This window comes from Heterocephalus glaber, unplaced genomic scaffold, assembly GCF_053883595.1.
Source record: "Heterocephalus glaber isolate CG9 unplaced genomic scaffold, H.glaber_assembly_v1.0 deba00001504, whole genome shotgun sequence".
NCBI classification, from domain to species: Eukaryota; Metazoa; Chordata; class Mammalia; order Rodentia; family Bathyergidae; genus Heterocephalus; species Heterocephalus glaber.
Window position 1 is genome coordinate 5084646 of NW_028258324.1, and position 23977 is coordinate 5108622.

Sequence of the window (23977 nt, forward strand, 5' to 3'; positions counted from 1 at the left end):
ACTGTCAAAATGGTTATACTTCCATATTTTAATGCAAATCCAAATCAAAATACCAACAGCATTCCTCACTGAACTAGAGAAAACAAACCTAAAATTTATATGGAATCAGAAGAGACTCAGAATAGCAGAAGCAATACTTGGACGACAGCAAAGCAGGAGACATCACAATACCTGACTTAAAGTTATATTACAAAGCAACAGTGATAAAAACAGCATGGAACTGGCACAAAAACAGATGTGTGGATCAGTGGAGCAGAATGGAGAGTACTGAAACATCCCCAGATACATTCTACTATTTAATCTTCAACAAAGGGGCCAAAAACATGTTGGAGGAAAGATGGGCTATTTAACAAATATTGCTAGGAAACTTGGCCATTTCTATGCAGAAGATTGAGGCTAGACCTGTGTCTCTCACCATGTACTAAACTACAGTCAAAATGAAGCAAAGCTATAAACATTAAAACAGTGAACCAACTGGAAGATAAAATAAGTAAAATACTTGAAGTCATAGGTGAGGACTTTCTGAACAGAACTCTAGTTGCATAAGAAATAAGAGCAAGAATCAAACTGGATCATGTCAAATTTAAATGCCTCTGCACAGCAAAGGAAACAATCAGCAGAATGAAGAGCCAACCTACAAAATGGGAAAAAAAATTTACCAGCTACTATATAGAAGATTAATATCTAGAATATATAAAGAACTCAAGGCCAGGGATTTAGCTCATTAGTTCTGGCGCCTGCTGCACAAGCGCAAGGTCTCAAGTTAGATCCCTGGTACCAAAAAAACCCCCCAAAAAACTCAAAACTATTAGACCACCCAAAATAAAAGACTCAATCAAAAAATAGGCAAATTAAATGAATAGACACTTTTCAGAAGAAGTACAAATGACCAGTAAAAGATGTTGAATATTTTTTCATTTGACATATGAAAAAATATTCAACATCTCTGACCATTAGAGAAATGCAAATTAAAACAACTTACATCTTACACTTCATTTTAACACCAGAAAGAATCACAATCATGAAGAAATCAAATAATAACATCCTAGCATGGCTGTGGTGAAAATGGAACCCTTCTGCATTGTTAGTGGGAATTATGAAAATCAGCATGAGATTTCACAAAAGACTAAAATTATAAATTCCATTTGACCCAGCTATTCCTCTTCTAAGTATCTTCCCAAAAGAGCTAAAAACAACATATTTCAGCAATACATGCATACCAATGTTTATTCCAGCACAGTTCATAATAGCTAAATCCTGAAAGCAGCCTATATCAGATAAATGGGTAAAGAAAATGTGATACCTATACACAATGGAATACTACTCAGCTATAAAGAAAGATAATTTGGAAACAGTTGTAGGAAAATGAAAACACCTGGAAAATTTAATGTTAAGTGAAATAAAAGACACACAAGCTTAAATATAGTATAGTATGTCTCATGTAGGTAAGGCAGAATGTAAGTGAAAAACAAAAATAAAGGACTGACAGAAGGAAACAGAGAGATACATCTTTTGCAGATGGAAAGGGGTCCAAGAGATCAAGGGTGAGAGCAAGATGCAGGAAAAGTGGAAGTTAAAAAGATTTAAAATGTGTCATGTACATGTAGCACTACAGATGTAAACTTTATTTTGTCATAAACTAAAATTAATAATTATGAAAAGGCAAAAGGAAATCTAGATATGGGGGGTAGGGTGGAGAAGGGGAATGAAAAAGAAACATTAAGTGCTATGTACATGTACCTTTAAGGTGAATGTAAACTTCATGCATTGCCAACATGTACTAATAATTTTTTTTTGCTTTTTTTTTTTTTTTTTGGTACTGGGGATCGGACCTGGGACCTTGAGCTTGCAAGGCAGGTGCCGGAACCACTGAGCTAAATCCCTGGCCCCTAATAATTTTTTTATAAAGGAAAAAGGAATATTCCCCAAGCCCCAATAAACCAGTGAAAAAGAAAGACAAAAAGAAAAAGAGTCTAAAAACAAAACAAAAACTTATCCATGTTTTTGAATGTGTGGTTTCCTTCCAGGATCTGCAGTTTTGGAGTACAGCAAGATAGTTTTCTTCACCTAGCCTTATGGCCTGTGGGTTTGTGAGATGCCCACTATTCCAGAGGCCCCTCTGTACCCCATACTGTGGCAATGTCCCCACCGAGACATGTCCTCACATTGGTAGTTAGGGAAGAAAATCAGACCTCAGATCTGTGGGTGTGCATGGCAAGGGTTTCAAATACTTAATACTGGACTTTAGGGCCAGAGATTTAGCTCAGTGGTTCTGGTGGCTGCCTCGCAAGCACAAGGTCCCAAGTTCAATTCCCTGGTACCAAAAAAAAAAAAATACTGGACTTCAAAAGACAAGTTTCTGAATGCAGTTCAGCTGGGAGCCTGGCTCCTCACCACAGGGAGTAGCCCATGTCCTTCCTGGCCTGAGCTTAAACTTCTCAAGGGATCTCTTTTCCAAGCCCTCTTCCTGTCCACAGCTGTCTCCCATGACTGTATCTCTCCTAGTCACAGTGGAAGAGCCACTCGGGGAGCCCTGAAGTGAAGTTGCTTTTTAGTTGTTCTGAGTCCCAAATTTAAGCCCTTCCCAAAATGGCACCTGATTAAACACTCTAGTGATACGGTGGCACCTGCGCTGGAATTCCTCTCCAGTTGTTACCTGCCATATGGAAGAGTCCCTCAGAGCAAAACCCTGCACTTCTTTTACATTTCATGGCTGTGGGCTCTGCTGCCATTTCTCCCTGGATCTCCCTCCCAAGCACTTACCTTGCTTCTATGGAGCCAGGTTCCCCTCCCTGCAAGCCACAAGCCAGGGACCGAGTCCAGATTGTTTCATTGTTTTCTCTGTTATGGACCTTTTCTCCAACTTCTCTGTACCTTCTAATTTTCCTGTCAGTTCTTTTCTGATTCTCAGCAATTTACTCTTCCTTTTTTAGTTCTTCAAGTTGTTATTTTCCAGTGTCCGAATTCCAGATCTTACAGAGACTGAATTTTGTTGCCAGTCACAGCTCTGCCCCTTTCCTTCCACATCAACACATTTTTTAACGTGCATTCTTTATTTCTTCATGTGGATTCAAGTTATTTTACTTTTATTTCAATCTGAGGGATAACCTACAGTATTTCTCTAGGGCAAGTTTTCTCAGTTTTATCTGAGAATGTGTTGATTTATTCTTTATTTTTTAATGATAATTTTTCTGGATTTAGGGTTCTTGGTTAAGTGTGCTTTTAACACTGAATTTGCTGCCTTTGGGCCTCTGTTATATCTGGGAAGTCACCTGTTAATCTTATTGGGAACCATTTGTACACGATGAATGGTTTTTCTCTTGATGGTTTCAAGATTCTCTTTGTTTTTGACTTTTGATGGTTTGACTGTCATGTGTCTTTGATTCTGTCCCATCTGGAGTTCATTAAGCTTCCTCATTATGTGCACTAAAGATTTTTTTCATCACATTTGGGAAGTTTTGGCCATTATTTCTTCAAGTAATATTTTCTCCCTTCTCCTTTCTTTCTGGCACTCCCACTACTGTGTGTTTATTCCCCCGATGATAAGGTCTCTGAGGCTGTGTTCTTTTTTTCCTTCTTTTTCTTTCTATGCCTCTGCTAGGTAATTTCAATTAACCTATCATTGTTTGCTCATTTTTCTGCCAGCTTAAATGTACTATTGAGCCCCTTTAAGTGAATTTTTCACTTCAGTTATCTGTATTTCCCAGAATTTCTGTTTGTTGCTTTTTAAATGATTTCTTTTTTATTCATATTCTCTACTTGGTGAGACATTATCCTTATGCTTTTTTTCTATTGACTTTTTTCCTGTATTTTTTAGTGTCTTGTAACTTTTGTTGAAAACTGGACATTTCATATAATTTGACAGTTCTGGAAATCAGATACCACATCCTCAAGGGTTTGCTTTTTGTTGGTTTTTGTTGATAATGATGTTTTTTGTCTTTTTAGTGACTTTCTTGGACTAATTTTTTTTTTGTCTTTTCTTTTTGGTGCCGGGGATCGAACTTGGGTCCTTGTGCTTACGCAGCAGGCAGCAAAACCACTGAGCTAAATCCCCGGCCCTTGGACTAAATTTTTAATGTCTGTATTCTTTATGTGTAGCTACTAAAGTCTCCATTCAGTTAGGTTAATGATCAGCTAATAACTTGATAGAGTTTTTAAATCTTTAAAACTCGGCTGAGTTTGCCACGCTTTGCATATGTCAAGGCTTACCTTCAACACTCCAACAATTTACACTCTACCTTAGCCTTCACTTCCTGCTTGTGCAAGGCCTCATTGTTAGCCAGAGGTGAGAAATTAGGGCTTCTCGGGCCTTTGCTTGGAATATGTACAGCCTTAAACATGTGTATATCCTTCTAGATTGCCAGGAATATGTCAGAACTTTGCAAATCCCTTGTATGGATATTTATTGCTAAGATTTTCCTTTACATTTTTGGCCATTCTCTTTTTTGACCCTACTGAGATGGCTGCTTCATTCAACTGGGATGTTAAATTATGTGGGTAGAGCTTTTTTCACTGAGTAAATTCCAAGTCAGCTTAAATAAAGACAATCTTTTCCCAAGGAAATACCAAAGCAGATCCAATAATAATAATTTTCTGAGTACTGGAGCCATTTTAGAAGCTCCAAAACCATTCTCTTCCTTCAAATGGCTACTAGGTTACTGCTTTTCATCACTTCCATGGTTCTATAGCTGCTTGGGCTACTGTAGAGAAAGGGAGAGAAGATGGGAATAGAGCAACTTAAAATGCTTGCTCTTTGTTCTTACTGGGATTACTCTTTTTCCTAAATACAGTAGACGCTTGACTTACAAACTCAATTCATTTGTGACGGCTGGATGTAACTCAGGTTGGTCAATTGAAGGCTCAGACTCCTCTACACAGCCTTCAAAGTCTCTCTCCTCTATATAGACAGATCTCAGTGTCCTTAAAGAGACATTGGCCCAAGATTTCTCAATTAACCCCACACAAGAAAGGATTTTGTAATGTTCCTCTCAGAACCCTTTAAGGCTTGAATCTGTATCTGAAACAATCCTCAAGCACAAGTGGCCAGCATTTGAGTCATAACTCAAGACTTTGTTCATGTTCATAAATTAAAACTAAAATTCCGATTGTAACCCAGGTTGTTCCTATGTCAGGCCAGTCCTAATTAGAGCCCACTGTAAACACTTCTTAAATTGTTGCTAGCCTTTGGTTAATCAGTCTTAACCATTTTATTGCTTTCATGGAGAGCATATTTTCAGAGGGATTTGGGGTTTTGGTTTTTGGTTTTGATTTTGTTTTGTCTTGGTATTGAGAATTGAACCCAGGTCCTTGAGTGTGTTAAACACATATTCTACCACTGAACTATATCTCCCAACAATTATTAAAGGTTTTTGTTCTGCCATTCCTAATCTCCCATCAATATGTTCTTAATATCCAAAAAAGCATGTTCTTAAAATCAAGCACTCAATGACCATGCCTCAGGGAATGAAGTCTGTGGATTCAGTCTGATATCAGTTCTGCTGGGCACCAGTCTGCCCTATGTTTTGGACTTAGAGCACTGTAGGTTTTGAGTAGATATGGAGCTATCTCTTTTCTCCCCAGTTTGGATCTGCTCCCATCTGATCTATGAGAATAGCCAGAATTCATTCCCATGTATCCTCTAAGAGAGGCAATTCACAGAGGAAACCAAGATCTAATGCACTAATTCTGTCTTAGTTGCTTTTTTCATTGCCGGGACAAAATACTCAACACCTACAAGTTAAAGGAGGAAAGGATTATTTAGTTTATAGAGGTGTCAGTCCATAGTCAGCTGGCTCCAAGGCAGGGCAGCATGGCAGAAACATCACAAAGAAGAAACAGTTCATGGCTTGGCAGGCAGAAGATGGCAAGCAGCAAGCAGCAGAAGCAAACCTGCCTTTCCCTTTTATCTCATCCAGGCTACCAGCCTTTTGGGTGGTGCTACCCAGAACTATGCTAATTCTAATCGGTGGACTAATTTAGTACCACATACCCTTAATGCCACTATCACATGCCCTATATCCAGCCATCTCAAAAAAGCCCCACCTATGAGCACATGCAGCTTTGGCCAGGGGTATCTAGACACAAGCCATAGCAGGTACCATTCATTTTCATGGTCTAGATGCCAGGAAAGGCCCATTGGGAAAATGTGTGCTGTGCTGATGTTAATGATGGTATGTCATATCAGCCTTTTCTCTGTGACCAGGAATTCCTGTTGAAGATTTTCTGTGTATTCCGGAACCTGATGAAGATGAGTGTCTTCCCTCGGGACTGGATGGTGATGAGACTGCTCACAAGCAAGTGAGTAAGGAAGAGACCTGTACTGGCATCCATAGAGCTCTTTTGAAACAAAGGGGAGTGTGTGTATGTGAGAGATAGCAAGTAATATATGAAAGCCAAGACCATGGGGGAAAAAAGAGAGAAATTGGAAAAAGGGAAAAAAATGTTAGGAGGAACAACCAGCAGGACTTGGCCATTGACCATGAGGACAAGGAGAAGAAACTGAAAAAATTGAGTCTAAATGTTTAGTAGATGTTATTATTGTAAGAACAGAAAAGGTAATGTTAAGGATGAGAAATACCATACCAGAGAAGTGTTCTTCCTTGAGGAAGGCCTAACCATTAGACATTGGCCTCTGCTGTCCTGAATGTTTAGACAGTGCCTGAAGCCCTCCTCTCAATTTGAGTTGTGTTATCTGCCAGACAGTGTTTGCCTCCCATAGTAGTGCAGATTACTCACTGGAGACGTAGCTAAAAAGCTTTTACCATTGATACGTAATTTACTGTAAGGCTGCCCCAAACTTACCTGCCCCATTTGTATTTCTAGCCTATACTTCCTCTTAGCAAACCAGATGAATGATAACATGTAGTAAGGGGCTGGCTCATTAGACCTTTCTTTACTCAGGAGAGGGATACTTAGCCTCCACTCCCTAGTCCATTGCCTCATTCCACTTATCTGTCTTGTATGTTGGCAGTATGTAGAATGTAGTAAAATTATTTATTAGATATATAAGCAAGGTGCCAGCATTATCTTTCCACATTGTGCTTTTTATGGGGCTCCCCCCCTCAAAAAAAAACCCTGAAAATCTTTTGTCCAGAATAGAATAGAAGAATAGTTATAAAGTTGCAGAGATATTTTCTCAAATAGTGGATTTTCCATCTGAATCCCTCATGTCTCTGTCTCTTAGCTCTTGTTTCTCTTTTCTGTGCTCTTAATTTGAGCCCTTCAGGCTTCCCAGCCTGCCCTGAGGAAGCAGCCTTTTTCCCCAAGGCTTTTACTCTTAGAATTTATCACCCCCTTTGTTGGCATTGTTTTTCCTTGTCCCTCTTCTGTACCAAAATCCAGGTGGCCATTGTTAGACTAAATCCCTTAGCCAGATAGCCAGGGCCCTCTGTAATCAAACCCACACCTATCTGTCTCACTTTGATTCTTTTCCCCTTCAATCTATACTCAACAATTCCAGCATGGTTACTTCCCATTGCCCCTTAATGTGCTCAGGCTAAGATTAAGAGTGATATTCTAGGGTCAGGGATTTAGCTCAGTGGTTCCGCTGCCTGCCCCACAAGCACAAGGACCCAAGTTTGATCCCCAGTACCAAAAAAAAAAGAGTGATATCCTAGACCAAGAGGATTTAATCAATATGAACCCCTACTGTCAACTAAAATAATAACATTATGCTCTAAATCATCCTACAAGTGATCATAATATATATTGAGTACCAAAAGTCCCAGAAATGCTAGAAATTACTCCTTGAGCTAGAAGAAACCTTAAAGAACCATAAAGCCCAGAGAGTAGTACTGAGGGCCCACTGATGTTCTGTGCTATCTTGTAACTGGGATTTTCTCCAAGTCTGGTTTGCTTTCTGTGGATTTTATGCCATCTTCTTTATTGTCATATCTTACATGGAAGCAAGTTGTACTCAGAAAGTTTGGTCACAGACCATAACCAACTGATGCAAAGCTATCAAATGCCATTATTACTCTTGTAATTCTGTTGATGCTCTGTTTCCTTACTGTAGTATTATAGTCACTACTGTCCAATACCTGTCCTCTGCACTGCACAAGAATTTCACAGAGATAGACTTTGACTTCAAGGTAGGAGCTCCTGAAATTTGATACGATCTTTGAAATAATCCTAGAAAGCCAAAAACTGTTCTCACTGCTTTTTACTTTAGTAATATATTGTAAGTATCAAACAGTTTCCAAGCCTGATAGTAATTATAATGTGACCTGGGAGCACCTCTGTTGGAGATATTGGGAGCCAGACACCCTTCAGTATGCTTTCTAGTTCATTTTCAATGCTTTTAGCTTCAGAAACAGTCAAGAAAGAAAAGGGGAGGGGGAAGCCCTATTTGCAAAGATATTTAAAAAGAAAAAAAATCAGGATCTTAAGATTATAAAATAGATTCTCTGCTATATGCATGTATTTAGTAACTCACCCTGCAAGATTAAGGACTCAGGCTGTCACATGATATCTCTCTGTCTCTGTCTCTCTCTCTCTCTGTCTCTCTCTCTTTCTCTGTCTCTGTTTCTTTCTCTCTATCTCTCTCTCTCTCTCTCTCCCTCTCTCTCTAGGTGTGGAATTCTTACTTTAGCCTGGCAGTTCTGTTCATAAATCAACCAAGTCTTCAGCTAGAAAGCATTACTTCAGCCAAGAGGAAGAAGATTCTAGATAAGTAAGACAGATGTCTCCTATTTACCTCCCTTCCAATTGCCCAGATGAGACTGTTGCTGTGACAGGCTCTTTCAGAAGTCCACAAGGTTCTCACATGGGTGATTTTCCAAGGGGCCAGATATGAGGGCCTTTCTAGGGCCAGTTGGCTTAGCATTTTGAGAAGCATTGGAAACAAACAATGTTAAGTAGTAGTAGCCTCATAAGTTTTGCAGCCCTATCTTCCTGAATCTTCTTCCACTAACAGCTGGCTCCTGTGTTACTATTTCCAGGTATGGTGACATGCGTGTGATGATGGCTTATGAACTTTTCAGCATGTGGCAGAATTTGGGTAGGTCTTTTCTCCCTTTTCTTCCCTTCCACATATTTCATAGACAAACAAAAAATGCCAAGACTAATAACTTCTCCCAGGCTTTCTGAGTGTTAATTCAAGCCCAAGAGAGCTTTACATAATTTTAACATAACACCTCAGATGGATGGTGTAGGACATGTTCATAAAGCTCTTGGCAGGGAGAGTTTGACTGAGAAATAAGATCCCACTAGAGCATATGCAGAAGGATAAAAGAAGAGGATGGCTCCAGTAGTATTTTCCAGGCTGAAAACCCATGCCCTCAAATTGTCTGTGCTGGGCTGGGGATTTAGCTCAGTGGTGCCTGCCTCGAAAGCACAATGTCCCAAGTTCGATCCCCGGCACCAAAAAAAAAAAAAAGGATTGTCTGTGCTTTTTGTGTCCTAGTCTGGATTTTGCAGGCTCATAAACATAGATCTTGGAGATATTCAGCACATGAGCAAATACAGGTATTAATTTTAATAAAGATTGAAACACTTCATGGGTCTCTGGTATCCATACATCCAGATCAAGTACATGATACCAGTTGCATGACAGAACATGTGAGAAGGAAGTTGCAGCCTCTGGATGAAATTGATTCTGGCTTCTTTTCTCTCCATAGCTTCTTTAGTAGTAACAGTTTGGAATGTAAACTTGTCCAGTCAGTGTTTCTGATAGAATCCTTGGGTTGCCTTGGTAACTAGCTGGGCCAACCTGTAATACTACAGAATGTTTTTCCTCAGTATACTTTCCAGCTCTTATATCTCTTATTCCCTGCATCCAACACAGTTTGCTTATGGATTCTAACCCTGAAAGTGATCCTGAAATTCTCAGGAGCACAAAAGACTGGCAGTTGTACCAGGTGCCAAGCTTCAATTGTATAAAATCAGACCCATGGTTAATACTTTCTTCTTAAATAGGCTTTTAAAATAGAAGAAATAGGGCCAGGGGTTTGGCTCAGTGGTTCCGCTGCCTGCCTTGCAAGCACAGGGTCCTGAGTTTGAGCACCGGTACCAAAAAAAAAATAAAATAGAAGAAATATTAAAAATGCTAATTATGCCTGATGAAACCATTTCTTCCTTGTTGATTTTGGTGGAAATGACATTCTCTTGGGCTTGAGAACTAGTCTTACTTGGCCAAAGGAATTATTGCATAGGTCTACAGTTTTTATCTTCCTTAGTCTAAAAGACTGAAAGCAGAGCTCTAAAAATGGTTCTCTGTTTTACTGTTTCAAGGAGGATAAGAATCCTATTCCGTGGTCCTCAGAGCTGGCCCTGGCTTCTGGAAACACACCCCAGATTGCAGGCCAGTCAGAGGAAAATGCACATCACTCACTTCCCATGGAAGGGCCTCATAAAGGAAATTGAGGCATATGCTAATCTTCTCTGAGTAGATCCACTACTGTTAGAAATAAAAATGTGAAGACAGAGAGGTTAAAGTGGGTAAAAGAGAGTCCAAGTCAGCTTGTCAAGGTAAGGCTGTACAGAAGGCTCCTGCCAGCTCAGAAGGCATTCATGAGCACAAGCATTGAAAAGGCCATGCATTTCAGATCTGTGAAGCTGGATCAGGTACTCAATATCCTCATCACTTATATGTGTTTAGGCCACAGGTAAAAACCCCAGGGAGGGTGCATTGTGTTTAACCAGAAAATATGGATCTTCCTTCATTAAAAGAAAATGTTGTGACTATATCATCTGAAATTAGCACAAGTTACTCAGAAATGCAATTCTGTCTAAAATACTAAACTCAGTTCCTCAATCTTAAAGATTTTAGGTAGCTTGTGGAATTTTCCAGAAAATTCTTTGGAAAAGCATTTTTGTGCTTATTGAACATTGCTTTAACTGAGCTGGGCCAATTTTATCCATGAACTCTCAAAAGCAAATGGAACTGGGCATGGTAGCATACACCTATAATCCCAGCATTCTAGGAAGCTGAGACAGGAGGATCATGAGTTTGAGCCCAGCCTGTGCAATTTAGCAATTTAACAAGATCCTGTCTCAAAATTTAAAAAGTGTGAAGGTCCTGGCTTTAATCCTCAGTACCTCCAAAAAGCTGAGAGGGAGTATCTCAGGAAACCATGAGAGAGAACTTCACACTCAGAAGCTTCCAGTATAAATCTATGATCCTACTTTGGAATCTTCCACGAAAGGAAAAAAACCAGCCTTACTAATATCTTTTGGGCTTTATTGTTCAGGTGAACATAAGATCCACTTTATTCCGGGAATGATCGGTCCTTTTCTGGGTGTAACACTGGTTCCACAGCCAGAAGTGCGGAATATCATGATTCCCATCTTTCATGACATGATGGACTGGGAGCAGAGGAAAAATGGTAACTTCAAACAGGTAAGATGATACCTGGCCATGTTCAGGGTGCTCTCACCTGGAAAGGACCCCTTCTCAGGCAGGTGGCCCCAATGGCTAGACCTGGTTCCAGTGGGAATAGGCTGTAGTACGGCCATCTTGAATCCTATTAAAGGGTTTTCCCATCAATTTTGTTGACCAAAATCAGTTTCTGGATTTTCTTCATCAATTTAGAAGCTATAAAAGAATCAAGATGAAATCATGTAAAAGGAACTTTCTGATGAAGGAAAAAATGACTGAGACTATACCCTCTTAGTTTTACTCAGGAGAGGGCCCTGGGAGAATATTGTCCTTCTTTAAAAGATCTCCACTGTATGGCCCAGGCATTTGTAAGTCTAGAGCCAAAAGCAGATGACTTCTCATGTTTCAGGGTAGCCCAGGATTTCAGAGACTACAGGTCCAGGAGATGATTCTGACTGAGTGGCTTCAAGCTATCCCTTTCTGCAGTTTCTCTGCCACCACTAAGGTGAAAGGGATAACCTTGTATTTGTATTTCCAGGGGATTGTACTAGGGCCAGTAGGGATCAGTGTTAGGGAAGCCAACTTTAGCTGATAAAAGAAATATTTAGGCATGGTAGCACACATCTATAATCCCAACACTGTAGGAAGCTGATGCAATAGGATTGTAAGTTTGAGCCCAGCCTGGGCAACTTAGCCTGTCTCAAGAAATAAAAAGGGCTGGGTGTGTAGTTCAGTACAAAAGCCCTGGGTTCAATCCCCAATACCACACACAAAAAAAAAAAAAATAGAAAAGAAGAAAAAGGAAATAATTTGGTAGCAGCACAAAATATCCACTCTCAGAGAGTGGCATTCCTCTGCTGGCAATCCTCAAGCAAAAGTTCCCAATAGGCCTCTTAGAAAAATGTCTACATTGACTTGGGAATCATACCAGTTCCCCACTAAGCTCCTTCCCAACCCGTGAATCTGGCACGAACCAGTGGTCTTGGAGTAAGTTACTTTTAACAACGAGGAACAGACCAGGCAAACAGTAATTTTTAAGTATTTATTTTTAAATTTACATAAAGTATAATTCATTTGATTTACAGTTCTGTGAGTTTTGGAAAATGTATAGAGTTGTGTATCCACCACCATGATCAAGATTCTTGTAATTCCAAAAAATTCTATCTTGCTATCCTTTGTAGTCAAACACTTCCTCCATCCTTAACCAAAGCAGCCATTGATCTCCATCAGTATAGTTGTGCCTGTTCCAAAAATGTCATATAGATAGAGTTAAGCAGAAGACAGTGTTTTGAAACTAGCTTCTTTCACTTAGCCTAATGCTGCTGTGAGAGGTTCATCCATCTTATGTGTGTATCAATAGCTATTCTGGTACTGAGGAGTATTTAATTTATTCATTCATCATTTAAAAGACATTTAGGTTATTTCCATTCTTGGTGTTATGAATAAAAGAACCTAAAACATTTTTACAGTAAGTTTTTGTATGAAAAACTTTCATTTTTCTTAGGTGAATACCTAAGCATAGAATTGTAGAGTCTTAATGATAATGTATTTAGCATCATAAGAAGCTACCAATATATGATGACTGGGGCCAACAATATAAACTTATTAACACTTGTTAAACTTGTTCAGTTTAAACAAGGAGTTTTGCACAATTTCTACTTTTTGTTCACCACAAAAAAATTTTTTTCATGTTATATCTGACAAAATATCCTTGGGTTTGTAGATCACAAAGGAAAAAATGTAGGTCACATGCAGAAGCCTAATTTTCATGTTCAGCAACTTGATTATATAAAATTTATAAAAATTTATCCTCAATAGGAAGTCTAATCAAATACTTGTAGTTTTTTTCCAAGGCATTAGTGAAACTTTGAGAATTACAGAGGACTGCAACATATTTGAGCCAGCTAATCTAGTTGTCAAGTGTTCAGTCACAGTCTACATAGTCCTTTGTGTAGGACGTTCACTTTTTATGTACATACATATATATTCTTTATGTCATATAAATAAAGCAGGTGATTATTAGCAGAATTTTAGTTCTACTTTCAAGTTTATTCAATTGATAGACCTCACAAAAATTAGTATATTTAAGAATTCTTTATAAAACTCCTCTACAACTTCTAAAAGTGAGAGGTTCTATTATGATTTTTTTATAAAATCAAACAGCATGACTTAGAATATCAGTCTTCTACTTAAAATATGTCTATGTTCATGATGTTTCCATTCAATGCAGACATTGTAAAGTAACATCCATTTATTAATGGTTGGTTTACTTTAACCAGACTACCAGAACATTACCTAAACATGGTTTCAGCAACTTTAGAAAAGTATCTTGAAAGTTTATGAATTGTATCCAAATGTGCCTTTACGTAATATCTAAACATTTATTCTTACATTCTGCTTTATCCTTTGGGATTACCTTCTAAGATTTGGTCACATCAGCAAACTGAAACAGATTTTAATGTAAATAAAGAATTTATATTAGCATTACTCATCTGCACAACAGTATTTTAGAAACAGATTTGTTCCTTTTATGTCCACTAGTAGCAATATGGTATTTATGGTGTGATCCAGTCTTTCATGGGTAAAAATTATTACAAATATTATGATTGTTTTCATACTGAATATCAAGCTTCCTTTGTACAAAATTTTTGCTTATTTTTAGTTTTAAAAAATAAACAAACTTTATTGCTGTAGTATTCAGTGATTACCTGAAGTCAGTTTTTTCTTCTACCTTCTAGAATTTAAGTAATTCACACAGTACCTGTGTTAGTTACTTTTCTCATTGCTGAGACAAAATACCCAATACCCAAAGTTAAAGAAAGAAAGGTTTATTTAACTCAAAGTTTGTAGAGGTTTCAGTCCATAATTGGCTGGCTCTAAGGCAAGGTGGCATCGCAGAGGAGAAACTGTTCATGGCAGGCAGAATTTAGCAAAGCAACAAGGGGCGACTACAGCTCTTTCTATCTTTATTTCATCCGGGCTGCTTAAAGCAGGTGACACTCACACCCTTAATCCTAGTGCCCTTGATCCTACCATTGCACTATGAATCAATCCCAGCTTCACACACTCTAGATCCAGCCACCTCTGAAAAAGGCCCATCTAAGACTGCATGAGGCTTTGGGGAGACATCTAGACACAAGCCATGACACTACCCATTTTTGTTAGTGGCAAAATAATTCGTTAAAATCTAGTTGTAAGAAAGGTTCAGCTTCTGTCATCAAGTGATTCTATCATATTTGAATAATCATTTCCAAGAACTACTAGTCAGTCATTTTCTAAGTATCTGTATATGTTCTAAAACTTCAACTATGTTTGTAGGACTTAGAAAAATGTTACATTATCCAAAGTAGAAGGTCTTATTAGAGTACTTGTTTGTTTTCTTGGTAGTTTTTTTTTTAAGTTTAAAAGTGTAATTAAACCTATATTTTGTGATTGTTTAAAAAAAGAAGCTATCAAACTGTTTTCCAAAATGAAGTCCCAGGAGCAGTATGAGAATTCCAGTTGCTGTACTAACCAATACTTAGTTTTGCTTGTTTGTGCCATTTTAATAGATATGTAATTGTATATCATTGTGGTTTTAATATCCATTTCAATGATTATTAGTGATGAGAATCTTTTTATGTGCATCTTTGTATTTCTTTGGTGAAATTGTTATTCAAAACTTCTTTACTTTCAGTTGGATAATTTTCTAATATTGTTGAGTTTTAAGGGTTCTTTATGTATAGTTTGGACTTTTGCTGAATTGTGATTTATTAAGTGTTTTCTCCAAGTCTTTAGGTTATCTTTTTATTTAATAAACAGTGACTTTTGCAGAACGAAGTTTTTAATTTTAATGACATCCAATATCAGTGTTTTTCTTTTATGGATCATACTTGTGGGGTGATAACTATCATACTTGTGGGGTGATAACCTGATAACTATTTGCCTAACTCAGGGCCCCAAAATTTTTTCCATATTTTCTTCTAGAAGTTTTATAATTTTTTTTTCAGTGCTGGAGATCCAGTCCAAATCCTCATGCATACTTAGACATGTACTCGAGCATAGAATAACACTCCCAGCCCTAGATGTTTTATAATTTTACATTTTTAATTTAGACCTATTTGGGTTCAGTTTTGTATAAAGTATGAAGTGTGAGTGAAAGCTCTTTTTGAGAGGAGGAACGTATGGATGTACAATTATTCTAGCAACTTTTGTTGAAAAATCTATCCTTCTTAAATTATCTTTGTCCCTTTATCAAGAATCAATTGACTATCAAAGCAAACAAAGCTTCAGTTAGTATGAATGAATTTTAATAATCTCGTACACAACAAGGTGACTATAGTTAATAAAAATGTATTGCATAATTCAAAATTGCTAAAAGCTGATTTTTGGTGTTCTCACAAAAATGATAAGTAGGTAAGGTGCTTGGTATGTTGATTAGCTTGATTTAATCATCATGGGGTATATTATAAATATATACAATTATTTGTCAATTAAAACTTTTAGATCAGTTTATCATATTTGTATGAATCTCCTTCTGGACATTCTCATCTTTCTTTTGATCCATATGTTTATTCTTTTAATCCATATGTTTATTCTTTTATTAACACATTGGCCTTAATTATAGCTTTATAAAGTCTTTAAAATTAGGTGGCATGTGTCCTCCAGATTTGTTCATTTTCTTCAGTATTGCGTTAGCAATTCCAGTTCTTTTCATTTTCCCATTTTTAGAATCTGCATATCAGTTTTCATAAAAATTCCTGCTGGGATTTTGATTGGAATTACATTGAATTTATAGATAAAACTGGGAATTGACACCTTAATACCAAGTGTTGTTTCCATTTATTTAGATGTTCTTTGATTTCTTTCAATGTTAATATATAGACATTATACATGTGCTATTTAATTTATATAGAAGTATTTTCTGGCCTTTGGTGCTGTTTTCAAGATTTCTTTTTTTTGTATAGTACTGAGGATTGAAGCTTGGGTGCACTGAGCTACATCCCCAGACCTTTTTTTTGAGACAGGGTCTCACTAAGTTGGCTAGGCTAGCCCGAATGCAAGATCTTCCTGCCTCAGCCTCCCAAGTAGCTGGGATTACAGGAGTGTGCCACCATGCCCTGCATGATTTGAATTTTTAAATTTTGTTTTCCAGTTATTTGCTAGTACTGTATATAGAAATATAATTGAGTTTTGTATATGAACTTATATCCTATACCTTGCTAAATTCACTCATAAGTTCTAGAATCTTCTTTTGTAGATTCCCTGGGATCATTTTGTCGATAGAGATTGTATTTGTTTTTCCTTTTCTAGTCTGTATATTCTTTCTTCTTCTTCTTTTTTTTTTTTTTTTTTTTTGCTTTAACAGCCAGGATCTCCAATATAATGATAAATAAGAATGATGTAAATAAAGAAGATTGCCTTTTTCTTAGAGAAAGGATTCAGTTTTTACCATTAAATCCAACACTAGCTCAAAATTTTTTATAGATGCTCTTTATTGTTAGTAAAAAGTATTTAGATAAATGCATTCAGGGACCATGCAGCTCTAATGCCTCCAGAACTTTAAGAAAAAACAAAAAAGAGAACTGTGTCTTTTCTGCATTATTAAACCTGTGCCTTCTAAATGTATAAAATGCACAAAAACCAAGTTACCAAGAATATGACACTGCAGAACTGCACTGTGGGAGTCATCTGAGTCTACTAAAAGAGGACCTGAGCTATATCCTGCCATCACTAACATTAAATAAACAAGTTTCACTTTGTGGAAGGCTATTGTGGCTCATATTTCAAGACTCAGGTTAGGATTAATATTCTCTCTCAATAGGACTGTCATGAGCCAGGCATGATGGTACGTATACACCTGTAATCTCAGCACTCAGGAGGCTAAGGCGGGAGGATCACTGTGAGTTCAAGGCCAGCCTGAACTACATAGCAAGACCCTGTCCACTCCACCCCCAAAAATATGATGGCCAGCAAGCTAAATAAACATTGTTGTCCCTAGTTTTTTCTTTTTTTAACCTTGCCATGCTTTCTTTGCCATCAACCATCTAAGAGTGGTCCACTGTATTAATCTTCATGGTTCTACTTTTTACCTTCCCATCAGTTCAGCCTGCTGTATACCCATCTTTAGTGACAGTGCTTCTTGCCCCCTTCCTCCCCCTGAACTGGGGATTGAACTCTGAGCCTTCACACTGAGCTGCATTCTCAGCTCCTTTATTTTACTTTGGAACAGGATCTTCGTAAATTGCCCAGGCTGGGCTCAATCTTGCAATGTTCCTTTCTCAGCTTCCCAGAAAGCTGTGATTACAGGTGTGTGCCACCATGCCCAGCTTACAGTGCTCTCTTGAGGGTCACTTATAACCTCAAAATCACCAAAATCTAATGACTTTTTGGTCTTGATTCCAGTTGTGCTTTTCACAGTTTGGTTGCTGTTAACCACTTCTCTACTTCTTACTACCTACTAAAAGTATGTCTTCTAATTATAAAATAAATGTATTTATTAAAGTTAATTTATTAAAGTTAGTTTATTTATGAAAGTTAATATAAAATAATTAAAATGCAAAGAAACTACAAAAAAAACTATAAAGAAAAATTTTAGCTCAGATTTCTAGCATTGTAGTAACCTAGGTGGAAGGGTAGTTTATGTCTGTTTTAGACTTTTCTTTCCAAAATGTAATCTTTTTTAATTAAAAAAATTTAATCATTGTTTAATGATTTAATCATATTAGTTTGTAATCTCCCTTTTCGGTAGCAGTTTATCATGACCATCTCGTAATGCTCCTCTATCCTACGCTGTCAGTTTACAGGCCACATGGTATTTCACTGTCTAGCTAGACTACACTGTATTTGGTCAAACTCTTAAATTTCAGAAACTTAGGTTCATTTTTAACTTTTGCTGTTAATATTGTGAAAAAAAAATCCATGCATATTTTCTTTGTGTTTTAAAAATAATCTTTATTTTTAAAAAGTTAATATGTGCATTAGAGGAAATCAAACCGTAAGAAGCAAAGAATAAAGTCATTTGTAGCCATATGCAGCTAAATGGAATGTGTCCTTCAGGGTCGTACATGTACATACACAACAAGCCATTTGGTGTGACTGAGATTGTAGTGTGTTTCGTGCTTCTCCATATATGAATATTCACCAATTCAAAATCCCAAAGCTACAGGAGTATTTTTGACAACCAAGAATACAGTACATCAACTCAATCTGTTAGAAAAATTATAATCCTGCCTTTCTTGGGGACAGAAATTGCATTGAAGACATAAATGGCAACAGGCCTCTAGATAGAAGTATTGGCAGAGTAACAATTAAAATATTGCATTCCCTTCTTCAATAAAATGAGACATAAAGCAACGGAGTACACAAAGCATGTTTCTGAGAGTTAATCAGATCTCTGCTATTAAGACATTAGCTAGGGCCAGGGATTTAGTTCAGTGGTTTCACCGCCTGCTGCGCAAACCCAAGGACCCGAGTTCGATCCCCAGTACCAAAAAAAAAGACATTAGCTATTACCAAAAGTTATGTTCCCACTCAATTAGTATCCCTATAATACAGCCAGAAAATGTACACACACATCAGTGGCTATCACCAAAAATGTAAATATGACCACACTGTATGCATCTCTCCTTGGATGCTTCCTTCCATCTCTATGCCACCAGCTTAATGACAAGTTCTGAAAAACACTGCTCAGAGGTGATATAACAATTCCAAGTCTGGTGCGCAGGAGGCGCAGCAGCCTCACAGCCTCGAGAGAGCGGCATGTATGGAATCCAGTCAGCTCTGAGGGCACAAATTGTGACTTCAAGGACAAGGGGAAAAGTTCTTCAACCAGGGTTAAGACTTAAAGTAAAAGGAGCATAAGTTGATGTACCAGGGATCAAACTCGGATCCTTGTGCTTTCAAGGCAGGTGGCAGAACTGCTGAGCTAAATCCCCAGCCATGCATTTGACTTTTTGGGAACCAGCCTATGAGCTCAGCTTGAAAAATAGACACAGAAAAGAAAAACAGACATAGAAACAAGTTGAAATCTGGAAGGCTGGGGGCTCATGTCTCCCTTCGAAATAGAGCCCTAAATGACTGGCGCACCTTGGTTTTAATCACTCAGACACAGGCATGAGTAATTAGAGTTCCACAGGACTCATCTGTCTCCCACCCTCCATGGTACTTATCTGGTTTGAAGAACTTCCATTAGCATTTCTTGTAGAACAAGTCTTAGAGAGATTTATTTTTGAGAAAGATTTCCTGCTGCCGACTTCCGGTGTCATGGCACCCAATCGAGTGTCCTGAGTATGATGCTGAGAGCCCCCAGCGGGCTAGACCGCCTTATGTGACTTCTGCTGGCTGCAGGCTGCATGGGAAGGACTCTGGGAGACCAGGAGCCATGCGATGGAAGCAGTGACCTTTGAGCATGTGGCTGTGAACTTCACCAGGAAGGAGTGGGCTTTGCTGGATCCACCCCAAAAGAAGCTCTACTGAGATGTAATGTGGGAAACCTGTAGGAACCTGGCTGCCATAGGAAGAAACTCAGATGACCAGCAAATTGAAGATGAGTACAAAACTTTCAGGAAAAATCTAAGATTTTCCTCCAATCTTACAAAGAAAATTTAAGCACAGAGAACACTGATCTTCACCAAAGCCATAAACCTCATAGCGATCATTTCTCCCATGGTGAGGGCACACGTTGGCATCAGTACATCCCACATCACAGACATGAAATTCAAATATGCTGCTCATGACTAATGATTTTATGCATCTTAGAGACACTGAAGACAACAGTGTTAGTAAGTCTACCATATACTAGCTCATAAAGCATTCCTATGTAAATGCAATAAAATCAGAATTATTGCATGCATATTATCAGATCATAGGGCAATGACACTAGAAATGTCAAAAGTGTATACAAATTGGGGCCGGGGATTTAGCTCAGTGGTGCCATCGCCTGCCTCACAAGCACAAGGTCTTGAGTTCAATCCCCAGTACCAAAAAAAAAAAAAAAATATATATATATATATATATATATATATATATATACACAAACTATGAGAACTCGAGAATACTATCTTCTATTAATGAGTCTCAGAACAAATGTTAAAAAACATGAGTTTCTAGAGTCCAGTTATAATACCATTTGTAGGAAAGTGGAAGCACCTTGAGACCATAATATTAAGTGAAGTAAATAAGACACAGAAGCTTAAATAATACCTGGTTTCTCATAAATTAGAACCACAATATATAACTGAAGTGTAGAATAAAAGATATGCAGTAGAAAAAATCAAAATGAATGTTTGGTATGTGAGAAGTGAACTGAGAGGAGGAAGAAAGGGAGGGAAATGAGATGGGAAAAGAGTGACAAATTGTGAAGAGCTGTGTACATGCACCAAGTCCCTATCAAGAATGTGCTCATCACGTACTACAAACATACTGTAACTATATACAAAGAGCTCCAGTGGATTCAGGGAGGGGAGGGGGAGGGTTAAAACCATATTACAAATTATGTACAGGTACCAACTCCCCACCGTACATGTAATTATCATGTACTACCATCTTGTACTACCAAGAAACAATTTAACACTTAAAACATTGGACTTGGGCCAGGGATTTAGCTCAGCAGTTCCACTGCCTGCTTTGCAAGTGCAAGGTCCCGAGTCCGATCCCCGACACCAAAAAAGAAAAAAAAAACGGACTCGCAAGCTTAAATATCACATGGTCTGTCTTATATGAGTAACTAAAAATAAAAATAATTTGAATAGAAACATACAACATACATAGTAGAAAACAAAGAGAAAGTTCTTTTTCCAGAGTTAATGGGGTCAAGAGATGGATGGAGGGAGAAAGAGTGGAGAAGTGGATGAAAAAAGATGAAGATGTGTTATATGTATGCACCAACTTTCCACAATGAATGTGATTATTATGTACTGTGAACATTTACTAATACAAATAAATAATAAAAAGGAAAGATTAAAAAAAACCCAATTCCAAGTCCAAGACATATCTTTTCTATCAATTCTAAGAAAAAGATATTTACAAGTTGGCTGTCTCACTAGTTCTCCTTTTTCCGGGGATTGAACTAGGGACCTTGTGTTTGGGAGGCAGGCAGCAGCACCACTGAGCTAAATCGCCAGCCCCTCACTAGTTCTTTTTATCATACACTGTCACCTCAGGACATCTATAAAGTTTAGATGTTGTGCAATAGAGTATGAACTTTGTGCACAGTAAGCCCAAGTACTTTATCAAAAATGCATATATAGATTATAATTGCACATAAGGCAATAATCTAAAACCAGATTCCAGATATGGAGAGCCCTGCAAAGAGCCCCTACCTTCACATTCCTTCCCTCTTCACCACACCAGTGACTAAGTTCAGGACCACATCTAGCTCCCAAAAGGTGGCTTTAACAAGGGTCACTTCTATAAGTCAAAAGGGCATTTGTGCCCTTAACAAAAGAGCATTTATGTAAGGATTATTTTGCTACTTCTGACATAATATGAGCATTAGGAGTTATCCATAATACCCAGCAATATTAACAAATTACATATAGAACAATGACTACCCAATAAGAAATCACTTACCAGATGTTTGTTTTCTTCGGTAAATTTCTCAATGTATAATCACTGCATCAAAAAGCAAAAATACACGTTTTTATAGCAGTATTAGCAGTATTTCTGGAAATTCTGCTGCTTATTGACTTCTCAGACCCCAGACTACCAGGCTGCCCTTTCTTTGTGGGCACCATTGTGCACTGACCATACTGAGTTGTCCCTGTGAGATGATGAGCTTTCAGAATCAGGACTATTTTTTGTGCATTTTATTTCTTAGAACACAGTGTGGTGCCTGACACATGGGGAGCACATAGAAATGAAAATCAAAATCATCATTCACTGAGCACATCCCAAGAGCCAGGGCGGGGCACAGTGACACCAAAGAGGAAAGTCTCTACCATTCTCATTTCACAAATGCAGAAACTTGGACTTAGGTAAATACTTGTCCAGAACTACACAACTGGCTGTGTCGCAGGACAAATGTTGAATGAATAACAAAGTGTCATTTCAGAAATATTGTTTCTGTAGAATAAGAACGACTTTGTAGACCTCATGGATAATATTACTAATTATGATAAGAACTTAGCATTTTGTCTGACTTTAAGACATCTCTTTTTCATGCATTGACTCTCAGTGTCACATGTTTTAGAACTCTCCTAACTTTTTCCTTTCATAGCTCTGCAGGAGTGATGAAATAATATCTCCATATCCTCCCGTCACCATGCACTCTTTTGTACTGATTGCACTCCAGGTTGCTCCAGGTCTCCTCCTCACATTTTCCCTACTTTGGGAAGCATAATCACCTGTGTCTCCATATATGAAGAGATCCCCTGTTACAACCAGGCCTCTTGGAATGCTTGTAGCCAGCTGGTTGACTGAGTGAGGCAAGACATGCTCTGAACTGGAATGAGATACCTCTACTCCCAAACCCAAATGTACCTGACTTTGCGTGTCCCTATGCAAGTCCCTGCTGAGACCTCTCCTCAATACAAAGAGAGCAGGATGGCACCAAAAACACCAGGTCTCAGGCTTTCTGTTTCTTCTTTAATGTGCATTCAAGCAGTTGACAAATCAGGGCAGAAGATAAGTGTGTAATAGTTCCTTCCTTGGCCGTATAGCAGGTCACTATAAAAAGGACCATTTTTATTCATCCATTCTTATTTCCTGCTGATGAGATTTCACAGACCCTAATTGCTTTCAATGAATTTACTAAGTCAGTTACTCTTTTATTTCTTTTCCTTAGGATTCTTTTGCCCTCTGTAGAGTGAGAAAATGCTTCTGTTTTAGCAATTATTAAATTCAACTATGTCAGGGTATTTTGTTTGTTTGTTTATAAGAAATACTTATATAGAATATATCAGAACACCATATTTTAAAAGATAATGAAAGGTAAAAAAAGATTTTATCTCACATCACTTACAACTAATTCCTCACCTCAGAATAAGTCCATTAGAGCTGATTAGAAACATGCCTAGGCAGGCATGATAGTGCACACCTGTAATCCCAGCGCTCTGGGGTGCTGAAGTGGGAGAATCACACGTTTAAACCCAACCTGGGCAACTTAGTGACTTAGCAAAACTCTGACTTAAAGCAAGGGTGTATTTCAGTTCAGAAGACCTGAGGTTAATCCAAAGTACTGCAAAAAAAAATTGTTTTTAAAGGAAGGAAGGAAAGAAAAAGTGACTGTGTACCACTGAATGTCCTGCAGATTCATACAGTAAGAGCAGATAGAGTGTTGCGCCTCATGATTTAGATATCCAGTAACAAGTAAAGGCGGTCCCAGTGATGGGCAGTAACAGGGACAGCAGCCCCAGGGTTTTATGTCCTGTGCTTTCAAATGGTGGAGCCTATTATCCTGAAGGAGAATCTCTGAAGGAAATACATCCCTTTTCAATGCCAACTAATGTCAGGCTTTTTAGAGTGAAGACCAACCAACCAACACAAGCTTCCTTTTAGACTGGCTGATTAGAGGGTAAAGATCTAACCAGGTATATTTTATACATACAAAATTTTTTGAATAAATTTTAAAAGAAAAAGAAAAACATTTAACAAAGGCTTCTTTTGGATCCAAAATATTTTTCTTGCCTTGTATCCTCAGATTAGGAAAGAGGTACGTGACACTTTCAAGTCCCATGTATT

At 37.9% G+C, this 23977-nt stretch overlaps 1 protein-coding gene across 9 annotated transcripts in view; it reads left to right on the forward strand.

Moving 5' to 3' along the window:
• Dock3 (dedicator of cytokinesis 3) overlaps positions 1-23977 on the forward strand; it is a 633495-nt gene that overhangs the window by 557411 nt on the left and 52107 nt on the right. For 8 of the 9 annotated variants that reach the window (XM_004834160.4, XM_087186904.1, XM_087186907.1 and 5 more), the window contains 5 exons: positions 6203-6297; positions 8015-8090; positions 8571-8671; positions 8940-8998; positions 11190-11338. In XM_004834160.4, the coding sequence (XP_004834217.2) occupies positions 6203-6297; positions 8015-8090; positions 8571-8671; positions 8940-8998; positions 11190-11338 (480 nt within the window). The remainder of the gene's footprint in view (positions 1-6202; positions 6298-8014; positions 8091-8570; positions 8672-8939; positions 8999-11189; positions 11339-23977) is intronic. The other variant, XM_087186908.1, reaches the window with a different exon arrangement.